The sequence below is a fragment of the Syngnathoides biaculeatus genome, chromosome 16 (assembly GCF_019802595.1).
Source record: "Syngnathoides biaculeatus isolate LvHL_M chromosome 16, ASM1980259v1, whole genome shotgun sequence".
NCBI classification, from domain to species: Eukaryota; Metazoa; Chordata; class Actinopteri; order Syngnathiformes; family Syngnathidae; genus Syngnathoides; species Syngnathoides biaculeatus.
Window position 1 is genome coordinate 11,116,256 of NC_084655.1, and position 12,197 is coordinate 11,128,452.

Sequence of the window (12,197 nt, forward strand, 5' to 3'; positions counted from 1 at the left end):
AAAATATCCCAGTGACTAGTAAAATGCTTAAAATGATCCATCCATCCATCCATTTTCTGTACCGCTTATCCTAATTGTCCTCAAAAATCAAAGATTACAGATCAACATATAGGTCTGAAAGAGATAACTATGACTAATGATTTTTAAATACCAAACCTGGTGCACGTTCATCCGAATAAACCAGAATTAGAAAAAAATAATGCATTTCAATTCACACAAAAATTACTTAGAATAAACTTTCACTTGGCTTCTGGCACTGGACAATGAGCCTAAGCACATTAGCAAGTTGACTTCTGGATGGTTTGAAAAACTAAATGAAAGTTTTGCAGTTGACTAGCAAAATCCGGACTTGATTCAGATCAAAACGGAGTGGTACGACCCTAAAAGGGTTGTGCATGCTCAAAAACCCCGTTTTTGCTGAATTCAAATAATTTGCCAAGGAAGACTGGGCTAAAAACACATCTCATTTGTCTCGCAGTCTGAAGTCAAATTAGACAAAACCGCTCTTGTTTCTGGTCCACCAAAATAATTTAAATGCCACAAGAGTGGGAGAATTTTTGACAGTTTTTGTTCCCCCAAGGAAACTCCAGCTGTAACGTCACTGGCCAAATTACTCCATATTAGTTTCATGAGGCCACAGGACATCTCCCCAGAAGTTAAGATCTTTGTCTTAGTGTGTTTTTGCAAACTCTTTGTCTTTTACATTTCTTTACGAGTAATGGCTTCATTCTCAGTGAGTGGCCTTTCAGCCCATGTCAGTGCAGTTCTTGGCAGCTTCAGCACAATGTCTTTATTTGCACCTTTCAGACCAAAACACACATCTCTGGTACACAGAGCCTGTCGTCTTCTTTACAGGTGTGATGGCTTCCATTATTTTCTATACTGGCATGCAATTGAACAGATGAACATGGCACTTTCAAACATTTGGAAGTTATGTTTTTAATGACAAACTATTCCCACTCAGTTGCTCATCCATCAAAATGAAATTGCTTAGCAAAATGCTCCAAATTATCTTCCCCAAAGAGATTTATTTTCCAATTGAAAACATTTTCAAAAGATAAAACAATCTCTGCATTGTAAATATCACATTTCCCTGTTGGTTCACTGTATAAAATTAAATGGCGCTAAGTTCAATATTGACACATTTGGACCATAAAAACATAATGTTTCAGTCTAAACTCTGTTAAGCAGTGATTTTTTTCAGTTTCTCCTTCCGTTTTTGCCTTGCGAGCTGTTTGAAGAACAGTCTCTTGGGATTCAACCCATACGCCTTCAGTCTCTCTCTGCTAAACTCTTGGCCTCCAATTTCCAATCCGACTGTTCCTGTTTTGCGATGTCCACCCGGGTGCTTGAGCTTCTTCAATCTTTTTGTCTTAACGTTGTCTTCAACCTGAACCGCTTCATCAGCAGGAAATGTCTGGCAGTCCTCTTCTTGTTTCATCTTTTTCTTGAGAAACTCCTCTGGTTCATCATCAGACCCAAACTCTCGAAGAGCTTGTGCAGGCTTGTCCGATGTCTCCATCACAGAGGAGCTGTCACCATCCTCAGCTTCTCTGTTGTGCCTCTTGGCATTTTTCACACGATCACGTCGCTTCTTCCCCATCTTAGTCTTGGCAGGCGCCACTTTATATTTTCTGCTGGTTCAAATCAGAAAAAGACTAAGAAATGTTTCAGCCACGTGGACGGGAAAAGGACAGTGCTCAACTCACTCAGAATAGACAGATGACAGTATTTCTCTTTTCTTCTTTTCATTCTGTGATTTTAATTTGTAGTTCTTTAAATCGTTCATCTCTATGTGGTCGGATCTGAAAAATCAAAACAAAAGAAAGGCAATCAACATAAGTGCAAAGATATTTCTCAAACGCGCATTTAAATTTTGCCTGTAAAGACCAGCCAGGAAGTACATGAATTGTTTGATGAAGGTATCTTCTAAGTAATCATTAACTGTAGTCCTGCTCGTTAGTGTAACAGGAAGTCTGCCGTTCCTTTTTCTGGGTTTGGTCGCGTGAATTGTGCATGTGGAAGTTTTACATTAATAAGGGATTGTTATTGGATCGACCTGATTGCAAACTCCAGCAAGCTAGCCCTTCATGAAGTCAGATACTAGCAAAACTGCCTGGTCAAGCCAAAACCTATTACAGCCAACCTTGACTTGTAAAAAACATTTATAGCGATCTGAAAATAAATAAATAAATGAATCTATAAAATAATCAGTATGACCAATGGGTTTGATGTATTTTAATCATGTTTGTCAATATTGATGAAGAGCTCCAGATTATATACCATATTTTCTGCACTATACGGCACACCTAAAAGCCTTTAATTTTCTCAAAAGCTGACAGTGCAGTTTATAATCCGGTGCGCCTTATATATGGATCAATATTGAGCCTTTAGTGCAACTCCATCTAATGGATGCGTCACGTAACCCCAGCCTCTACTGTAGCGTCTATTCTATGCGACTTATATCTGGGGAGAAAGTCTTAAAATAGGCCATTCATTTAAGGTGCGCCTTATAGTGCGGAAAATACGGTACATGGCAGTTGCATACAGCTATATTACATTTTCTTTAAATAGCATTGAGGTTTTCTATAATAGTGATGTGATAGCTGATTAAGTCAGGTTCACGGAAGACCCAAATAGAAATACATAACCCGCCACTATTAACACAGTACCTGAACATGCAGGTCTTCTTCAGAGAGCACCATCGATTTAGATCCTTATCATCCGCAGACAAGATCTGTGGAATTAAAGAGCCCATCATCAAGTCTGACTGAAGCCTTTGTGATTTAGTTAGATGCCGTGTGGTCTGCTCAGAGAGAAGATTAAAGTTTAAAATCATTCCCTGGTCAGAGAACTCTCTCCTGAAGGAGGCAATACCAGGTCATCTAATTGGCTCATCATTGCAGCACATCTTTCCAACTGTAAAGTTCATATTCACTAAGTATGTACAAAAGATAACAGTTGCTGTATGGACATCAAATGTGCCTTCAACTTGAGTGGGGGGGGGGGGGGGGCAAACCTACTTCACAGTTCCAATTAACCTGTCATTTAAGGACATGCAGGAATTAAAACAAAAAAAATAAAAAAATAAAAAAAAAGTTGGCATTTCCCCTACAAAGTTTTGCCCATTGTCACTTTGCATAATACAGCTAAATCTTGATTTGGAGTGGGGAATGGGTCATATATTGAAGTTGTGACATTTTGTTTGCATTCCCAACAATGGCAGTTTAAATTCTCAGCAAATCAGGCACAAATCCTGCATGGGGGAAAAAAAAAAAAAAAAAAAAAAAAAAAAACAACAACAACAAACAAGCATAAGTGGGTACAGACTGATTATAGAGATGTGGCCACATTCAACCTTCAATGTACCGGGCCTATGTAGACTCCTCAAAAGCGGGACCGACTCTCAGGCAATCAAGAGACAACTTTGTTGATTCATATTTTTCTCACTATATTCTAAAGTCTGATTAACATGTGGAATTCGATGTTAAAATGAGTGGTAAATCAAGGACTGTGGTTGAAAATGAACAGCTGTGAAGGGTGGTGAATAATAGCCCAATTATACTTAAAAAAAAGAAATACATAAAAGGCACATTTGTCAACATCACATGTCTTTTGGGACAGTTTGTGAGTGATGACATCTGGTTTTAGATGCAATCCCTCAATTGGGCCACTTAGGATTGTGAGGTCAGCACCCGACTGCATTTCTAGTAGACTGATAAGTACCTCATCAGTGGTCAGACCAAAGTCATTGGCCAAGACCTGCCTGTAACGAAACCTGCATGGGAGGTCATCAATGATATCCTCATAGTCCAGTTTGTAGTACTCGTCAAGGTACTGCTCAAAACTCTTCTCCTCTGAAACAAAATATATTCATCAGATGAACGCACCATTCAAGCAGAGTATGTGGAAGGTCTGACACTTACGCGGATCAAAGACAGGCTTTTTTTTCGTGACCACTTCTGCAAAGTGAGACTTCTTTTTCTTCTTGCCCATTTGAGGTAGATCCGCCTTCTTCATTTTCTTCCTCTCCTTTTTAGAAACTGTGTGCTGGCTGGGGTCATAGTCTGCATCCATCTGTTTCAATACATGTGACGATGTCTCAGGAATATCTGTCAAGCTCATCAAAAATGTTCCGCTAGTGGACTTCTCACTAAAACCTCACCCACCACCCACCAAATGTGCTTCTGTGGGTGCTCTTCAGTGGTCACCATTCTTCATTATGTTAATTGAGATTCTGGCATTGTCTTAGCTATAGTAAACCGTACTAGTGGAATCAGCACTGTAGTAGTGAGTAGTCAAGTGAAAACTCCTACTGTGTGTGTATATTATATATATATATATATATGAACATTCCTGGTCGTACGGGCAGCCTTTATTAAGTTAGCTAACATACCTTAACATGTCAGCAATAATAGGCCTGCTTTTCTTGTACACATTACACTACCTCCACACGAACATTTCTACATGGAGTGGTATGCGGGGGCAGTTACATTAGTCAAAGTGGGAAAAATGATCCCAGCAAAGTAATCAATTGAGAAAGTTTGTGTGCAACAGTTACATACGTCACAACTACAACCCCTGTCCCTAGTGTAGAAAAAAAATGCAATGCAAATCCATTTCACACCTACTCTACACTCACTGATGCACATTTTTTTCCTGCAATCCTGAGTGCAAGTCAGCCATGCTATATGAGAAGCCACTCAAACTTTCTTCCTTTCACAGCAACCATGCAACCACCACTGCGAGCTACTAAATTGACCTACACATGTCCAAAACACAAGGTGGTTTGTGAGTGAGGCATAATGCAGATGGCAGACAAACGTGACCGTGCGGAGGTGACGTGAGGGAGCAAGTTACAAAGGATTCACTTACATTGAAATCCTGGTCATCGCAGTGCAGCTCTCCGGCATCATACGTTTGTTCTTGCTCTTCTCCCGTCCATGTGTCCCAGTTCCAGTGCTCTGTTTCATCCAAAAAACACAAAAACATCTTAATATAAAGACACATGAAGCAAAGGGGCAGGGCAATAATGTGACTGACAATCACAAAACAAAATTAGTTGGCAATTGACTCTGGTACACCTACCACCAAAAATATTGCAACTGCTAGCATTGTTATCCGGGAACATGTTTTTGATGTGCCACTTATGTGCTACTGAATCACAAATATTGTCGAGGAAAAAGCAGATTGCTACAGCCGGTGTTAGGCTTGAGCCCCAAATAAGTTTCACAACGATAAAGGCGCATTTTTACAACCTTGTCACTAGGTTTCATCATGATTATACATCTTTTGCCAATTTCTCCAGGATTCAGCCGGAGATATTTGAAAGGCTGCTAGCAATGACATCCCTGTCATTGACCACCAACTTTTGTGCATCCATTTTTGTGGCATAAAAACGCTACGTTTCTTTTAATTCATAGTAACATATGAAATAACGTTTTGTTTTTTTTTTAAAGTCAAGACGTTTATATAACAACAGGAACACCATGGGAGCAATGAGTTGAATATCACATAGTATCTGCAAACGTCATTGTAGTCATGTGATATTTTGATCTGCCATAAAGTTTACTAACATTAATTTAAAAAAAAAAAAAAATGAAAAAAAAAAGTTTTGAAGTTGTCAAATTAGTTGTAGATGGTCACCAACTAATGAGAACTAGATGTAGAACACAACTCACTGCGTAATGCGACCATTTTTTGGGCGTGTGTGGTGTTCAGGTATGTCTGTGTGGGGCTGACTTTAGTAACTAAATAAATTGCTACAAAAGTGTTTGAATGAATTAGAGAGGAATGATTTAAAAAACCTAATAGAAATGAACAGTTTACCCTCATGGTCATCATCATCCTCAAACTGAGGCTTCTCCTCTTCTTGCTCACCGTAGTATTTGTCCCCAAAAAATTTCTGCAAATGGAGAGCAAGTTCATAAACTTAGAATGCAGCGATAAAATATCCAAGCTAAAGATGAATATTGTAATAAAGTGACATTTAGACCAAACACTTTCTCGTAGGACACACGCAGCTGCTTATGATGTTATTATGATCTCCAATTAGACAAATGCGATGCACATGCATGGGGGGCTGACTCATCCCTAATCCCCGCCCCCACCAAAAATAAAGATCATCCTTCTGAATAACGTTCTTTTCAGCTCGGTCTTGAAGTGCACCAGTACTTGTCCTATAGAAATTTTAGCATTCAATGAGCAATTAAAAGACAACCAAGATGCATAACAGTCTTTGCAATGATAATAATCTGTCTTCATCTACACAATCAGAAAGGGATTCATCAAACAATACTGAGATTTTGCTAATATAGTACACCTCCCACGTAAAGTGCTAACCATAAATAATAGTAGTAGTTGTAGTAGACCCCTTTTAAAACTAAGCTTTATTTTTTTTAATCAATATTTAGAATATTGATAATTAGTCTGTGGCTTAACTGCTTCTGTAACTTTGCTACATTTTCAGTTGTGAACTCATTTGTGCAACAATGCAATATTAAATTTGTTAGAAAAACGGTTTTGGCATACCTGTCTTATTAAAAAAAAAAAAGAACAACAAGTCCCTCTTCCAAAGAATGGTGCACATTTGTGACATTTTTTTTTTATAATATAAAAAAAATACAAGATGACTGTGAATAGGGTAAACAAGTGGAAAGACTCAGAAAATGATCCAAAATGTATGTGCCTTTTTGCGTGAATGTGCACCGACCTGCATGAGCTGGTCATGATGTTGTGGATCGAAATCTCCTTCTAGATCAGCTTGACTAAAAGCGAGCTCGTCATTGCCAGTAAGCTCCTGAAGCTGCTTCAACTTCTCCATGATTTCATTTCGCTTTAAGTTCTTCAGTTGCTTCAGCTGCTCCCGTTTATTCTGTTTCTCCTATGAAAGTTGAGGAGGGACGGAAAAGGATGCTGACATTTTGACAACTTAAGATGATCGCAATATGTCCCACCATTAACACACCCAAAATTCAAAGATGTGTCATCGTTTGAAGTCACAAAACATAGAATACTTTAATTCAGAATATTTATTGCTGAACCCCACATCTTCAAGAGCGATGCAGGTATTTTGTGTATCTTCTTGATCTCAGAAGTTTCACAGTTTCGTCCAACCTTAAAAGAAATGTTGACGATGACGCTTTTTACATACCATCGCCTTCCTTTCTTTCACTTCCTCCCTTTTTCTTTTTCTGCGATCGTCTTTGGAGCGCACAGAAGTGGCAATGCTACGAGGGTATGTCTTGATTTGATGAGCATCGGGCTCCTCAAAACGGAAGTTGTAGCTTCTCTCAAAGGCCTGCTGCCGCTGCAAGAAGGTCTCGCCTTCCTCTTCGGAATCCTCCACATCGTCCTGCACCAACTCCTCATATGTTGGGATCCTTCAAACAATAAGTATTTAGTTTCACTTCACAGTTCAATGGGAAGCCATAAAGACAGATTACCATTCTCACAAACATTCATACCGTCACCAAGCGGGAATTGCGGCAATGCTGCCTACACTGAAATCAGACAAGTGAGCCAGAAAAAAAATACTCGGTACCTCTCATCATTGTCATCATCATCATCTTTGTAGCGTTTGTTTAGAACATAGTCTCGAAGGAAACATTCGTCCTCATCCAGTTTCGGGTCATTCCAGTAGTCTCGTAGGTATTTCTGTCACAACATAAACACGTTCATGATCACAACAGTTTAAAAAAAAAAAAACAAGGGCAGGGCATTAATGCACATTAACTTCTTTTTTCCTTTCGGCTTGTCCCGTTAGGGTTCGCCACAGCGTGTCGTCTCAGATGAATGCATATTTGTTTGGCACACTTTTACGCCGGATGCCCTTCCTCAGGCTAGCGTTTATTTTAAGAGGTTTTGTTTGATGTTCATCCATTTCTTCTTAGTTTTTTGTGAGATCACAGAATGGACGAAAAAAAGTAATCATGAATGAATACATTCACAATACTTTATTTTGAATGGAAAATGAAAACAATGACTCCATTTCCTATAGAGTTTGACCTCATCAGGAACAGAGGTGAACTAGCATCCCAACCACACAAATTAACAAAATAAATTCCAATTACAAATCTGTTTTTCCCCCCATTGTTTGTTCACATGCAAGCTGAGTTTTAGGTCCAAAACCTTTCAGCAGGTGTGTATAGAAAAAGCATTAATATGTAGGTGAGTTTTGTTTTTTTGGTGGGGTGGGGGTTCTCTTCTTTGTCTTCACATGAGAGTACCCAGTTTATCTCCCGGAGAGCAGATGTTGATGTTTTGTTTTTGTTTTTAATGACAGTATGTTCAAATGTGATCATCCGTGGATTCCAATATTTTTGCAAAAATTTGTGAGGAAAAAAAAAACTAAAAACGTTTTAACCTTTAATTTTTTTTTTCTTGGATGAGATCAACCCTGAGAACTCATTAGATGTTTATCGCTTCTTTTGCTTTTTTTAATGTTTTATTTCATATATAAATCTATATAGCTGTGCACATCTGGACATTATTTTTCTGAATCATCAAAATGAATTTACTCACCATGTCCTTCACCTCCTCCGGTCCATCAAGATCCACCTGCCCTTTGAGCCATTCAACATAGTCTGCCTCCTCTTTGTCCTACAAATTCACGAACGTAGAAATGTTCATGGAAATTGTGTTCAAATGTAGATAGTGTCACAACAGGGGTCATGAGAGTTTTGTTTTTTTAAGTCTGTCTGCTCTGGTGTCACTGCATGCTGTGTTTTCTTGCTTATACTTAAATGTCTCGGTGGCCGCTTGACTTTTGGGTACTGGCAACCCGAGTTTTACGATATGTCCCGGACACCCCGAGACAGGCATAAAAGTACCGCTTCAGGTATAATCTAATTTCTAACCTGTTCTTCCTGTGTTTTGATCCTCCTAGTTAGCAACTGGGACACTCCTTCCCCACTGCCTTCGCTGCCATCATTTTCATCATCGCTGTCTTGGATGAACTTCCGGAAACTGAAAGAAATCAATGCGAACAGGGTTCATGTTAGCTGTCGTGCTTTTAGCATTTATCACATGAGAGTTTCTTTTTAAAACACAGATTTCGACAAGTGTAACATCAAAAAGTGTTAGTACCTTTCTTTCAATTGCTTCTGCTCCTGCAGGTAGCTGGGGGAAGATGCTCTCTAGAAAGGAAAACAAAAATTAAAAACACACCCAAAGTACTTGGCAGCAATCTTAGCTCGTGAAAACACCTACTTCTCGTCTTTTTGCTGCCTCTTCATCATCACTGTCACTATCCTCATCATCATATTTTCTGAGGATTCAAATGCATGTTGCCATCAAAGAAGGGGGGACAAAAGGGCACTACTATATGCATCACTCACATTGTAAAACCCTTAAAAGCTCATCCAACACATTCACAGTTACTGTAACACTTTCATCTGTCAAATTTTTTTTTATATAACAGTTAGTTGCACAAATACAGTCCTCCCCATAATTATTGGCACAGCAAGGTCTATTCCTTTGTCTATGTTGTATCGTGAAGACATTTTGGGTTTCAGATCAAATGATGAATATCACATTTAGGAGGTCACTCACCCTTCCTTCTCGAGTATGACTTTACGCTCATAGTCCTTCAGATACATGGGCTTCTCTCTTGACTTTGAGGTTGATGGCTTCACATCAGTGTTGTCTGCACCTGACAAAAAAAAAATATATATATATCGTTTAGCCAAGGGAAAAGAGAATTGATAATAGGCCTGGGTCATGTATCAGCCATTAACTGGCTATCGGAAGTTGACAGCAACGAGCTGCACTTGATTTTGAGGAACAATAGAACTATTGTTTGTCATGCTTGACTGCGTTCATAGTATACACAACTATTGACGAAGTAGAAGAATCTCACTCGCATTCAACAAAAAAAAAGGTGTGCCTGCTGTTGAAACACCTTCTGAGTAGAATTTCGCATCTTTCTGATAGATCTTCGGATCTTTCTTCTTTAGTAGTGACAATGTCCTGTAAAAGTCCCGTTCAACCTCTGGATCCAACTCCTAGATGGTCGAACACAACACAAGGAATTGATTAGAATGTTTTTACATTTTAAAATGATCTTTAAAGTCTTGTTGACATATGGACAGCGACGCTCACCACTTCGCTGTCATCCGAACTGGACTCAGATGATTCCGATTCATCGTCAATATCGCGGTCTCCATATCGATCCTTGACTGCACAACACACAAAATAAAAGTCAAAGATAACGTAACTCCCACCAATACAATACAATAATACTTGCTTCCACGTTAGCACGGGACACGTATGTTTTAGTCTGCGTTAGCTAACATTAACACACTTACGCCTCTGCAGCTCTTCCTTCTGTCGGTATTTATCATACTTCTTTGCGAATTGGGTGTTGATTTTAAAATCTGTTTTCCCAGACATCATACGGTGTAGTTTTAAAACGTGTTTACAATCTCGAAGCTACAAAAATTAGCATCGCAGTACACTAGCGCATGCGTAGAGTGGAAGCACGTGTTTTCCGGTGTACGTATCGTAGTTGTCCTGTAGAGGGGGCGCTCACACTCTCCAGTGCTCTTTTCAACAATGAAATTATTTACTGTACATTTAATTGTTGTACAGTATTGCTCTCGCAAAAAAACAACACGGTATGGGAAAATTTGTCTGTTATCATACCATTTAGTATTGTACAGTTTTTTACAGTACATACTGTGTTCTACTCCCGTTGTCAAAATACTTAGTAGACATGTGTTTAAAGATTCTACAGTATATAAATGAACTATTACTAAAATGCCATCCTGGCATAAGATACAAGTGTTATCTTGGCGCTATTTCGCAAAATATTGATCGTCCACAGATGACTGTAGGTGAATGACCTGTGATTAAGCAAAGTCTAAACACAAAATAAATGACAAAACATACGAAGAAAATAAACTCTGTCCCTGATAAAGCTCAGCAACAAAATTTCCACCCAATTCCTTTTCCCGTCCCCATTAGCGTTGCGGGTGAACTAGACCCCAATCCCAACTGAATGAGCAAAGGGCGGGCTGGGGTCCACCCTAAATTGGTCAAAAGTCAGCTCCAGGGCACATAACCAACCATTCACACGAGCAGACACTTATGGGAAAATGACACTTTATGTAAGATAACATGCATTTTTTTTTAAGTGTAAGGAATCTGGAGTATCTGTAAAATCACACACACAAAAACTGGAGAACATGCAAACTCCACACTGGAGCTTCTGAGCTTAGATTCAAAACCATAACCATTACTATTTATTTCTGTGAATTTGCCTACAGAATACAGACATGTGCTTTTCTTTTAATAAATTGGTAATTACTTGAATAAGGTGTGCAAATTGGAAAAAAAAGACTGCACCCATAATTTTATTTTATCTCAATTTTAATGTTCTCAAGACTAGGGACTTGTGCAAATACCACCCGTTCCATATATGGATGTGTCATTTATTCTCGCAATGTCTATAACTTGCGACAAGATGACACTATTGCTTTACAAATGTATCCTTTCCCTGCCATTAAGTCACCTCTGCCATGAAAAGGTGTTTAGTTTTGAGTTGTCTTCATACTTGAACGTTAAAACATTGATCCACAATTCATGTAAGTGACATGTAATTTTAAAAAAAATGCAATACTGTAATTATATATAGGACAGCATGGTGCAGTCTCAATTAAGTTATTTCTTTATTGCCATAGTACTGGAATAATAGGGCAGTGGCACATGGTCTTGTGCAGCCCAATAAATTATTAATAATGTTGAGTGATCAGATGAAACATTTGTTTGAAAAGGAACAGATCTCTGCTGTCACAGCAAGAAAAATACATTTTAGCTTCACACTGAGAGTCTGTTTTAGTTGGAGTTTAGTCAAGCTGCGGTACGGCTAATGTCGAAATTTCAAGACTTTAAAATTGCCTGTAACACTGAAGGAAACCTACGGGCATGGTGGGCTTGTTGTCGTCGAAAAGTGTCACAGTCTCCCCCTAACCTCAAACCTCACTCAGGTTATCAGCTCCATGCTTCCATTAATGCCCGGCCTTGAACTTTGCACATGATCACACAGTAGAGAGGACTCACTGAGGTGTGAGCTGCCGTTCTTATTGAAATGATTGTTCTTGTTGTGGCTGAGGTAGCTACTTCAAAATGCCAAAAAGGACCTTTTTTAGCGTGCAAGTAACCTAAAAGTCTGTTAGACAGCAGTTTAATGTTAAATA

General features: G+C 38.9%; 1 protein-coding gene and 1 non-coding gene across 4 annotated transcripts; both read right to left on the reverse strand.

Moving 5' to 3' along the window:
• Positions 1–775: 775 nt before the first annotated feature.
• Positions 776–10,501, reverse strand: kri1 (KRI1 homolog). Of its 3 annotated transcripts, none has more exons than XM_061847065.1 (18): positions 10,308–10,501; positions 10,102–10,178; positions 9,902–10,004; positions 9,553–9,652; positions 9,211–9,268; positions 9,088–9,137; positions 8,859–8,967; positions 8,524–8,601; positions 7,544–7,656; positions 7,154–7,382; positions 6,713–6,883; positions 5,881–5,905; positions 4,876–4,964; positions 3,927–4,077; positions 3,727–3,857; positions 2,673–2,737; positions 1,710–1,805; positions 776–1,637 (listed from the first exon to the last, which is right to left on the reverse strand). In XM_061847065.1, the coding sequence occupies exons 1-18, from the start codon at positions 10,393–10,395 to the stop codon at positions 1,184–1,186; spliced, it is 2,187 nt and encodes a 728-aa protein (XP_061703049.1). In that variant the 5' UTR covers positions 10,396–10,501; the 3' UTR covers positions 776–1,183. The 3 variants fall into 3 exon arrangements, with proteins under 3 accessions (XP_061703049.1, XP_061703048.1, XP_061703047.1); XM_061847064.1 differs by having other exon boundaries at positions 776–1,634; positions 5,830–5,905; XM_061847063.1 differs by having other exon boundaries at positions 5,830–5,905.
• Positions 2,807–2,906, reverse strand: LOC133515160 (Z30 small nucleolar RNA). Its single transcript, XR_009798976.1, has one exon. It is a non-coding gene; the product is annotated as a Z30 small nucleolar RNA (small nucleolar RNA).
• Positions 10,502–12,197: the final 1,696 nt, after the last annotated feature.

Bases quoted from the DNA above. Each gene is read 5' to 3' on its own strand.
- kri1 (XM_061847063.1), bottom strand. From the start codon at position 10,395: ATGATGTCTGGGAAAACAGATTTTAAAATCAACACCCAATTCGCAAAG. The intron at 9,269-9,552 runs GTGAGTGACCTC...TTGAATCCTCAG, and splicing joins GTCATACTCGAGAAGGAAGG to AAAATATGATGATGAGGATA. The intron at 1,806-2,672 runs GTACTGTGTTAA...TTGATTTTTCAG, and splicing joins AAGAAGACCTGCATGTTCAG to ATCCGACCACATAGAGATGA.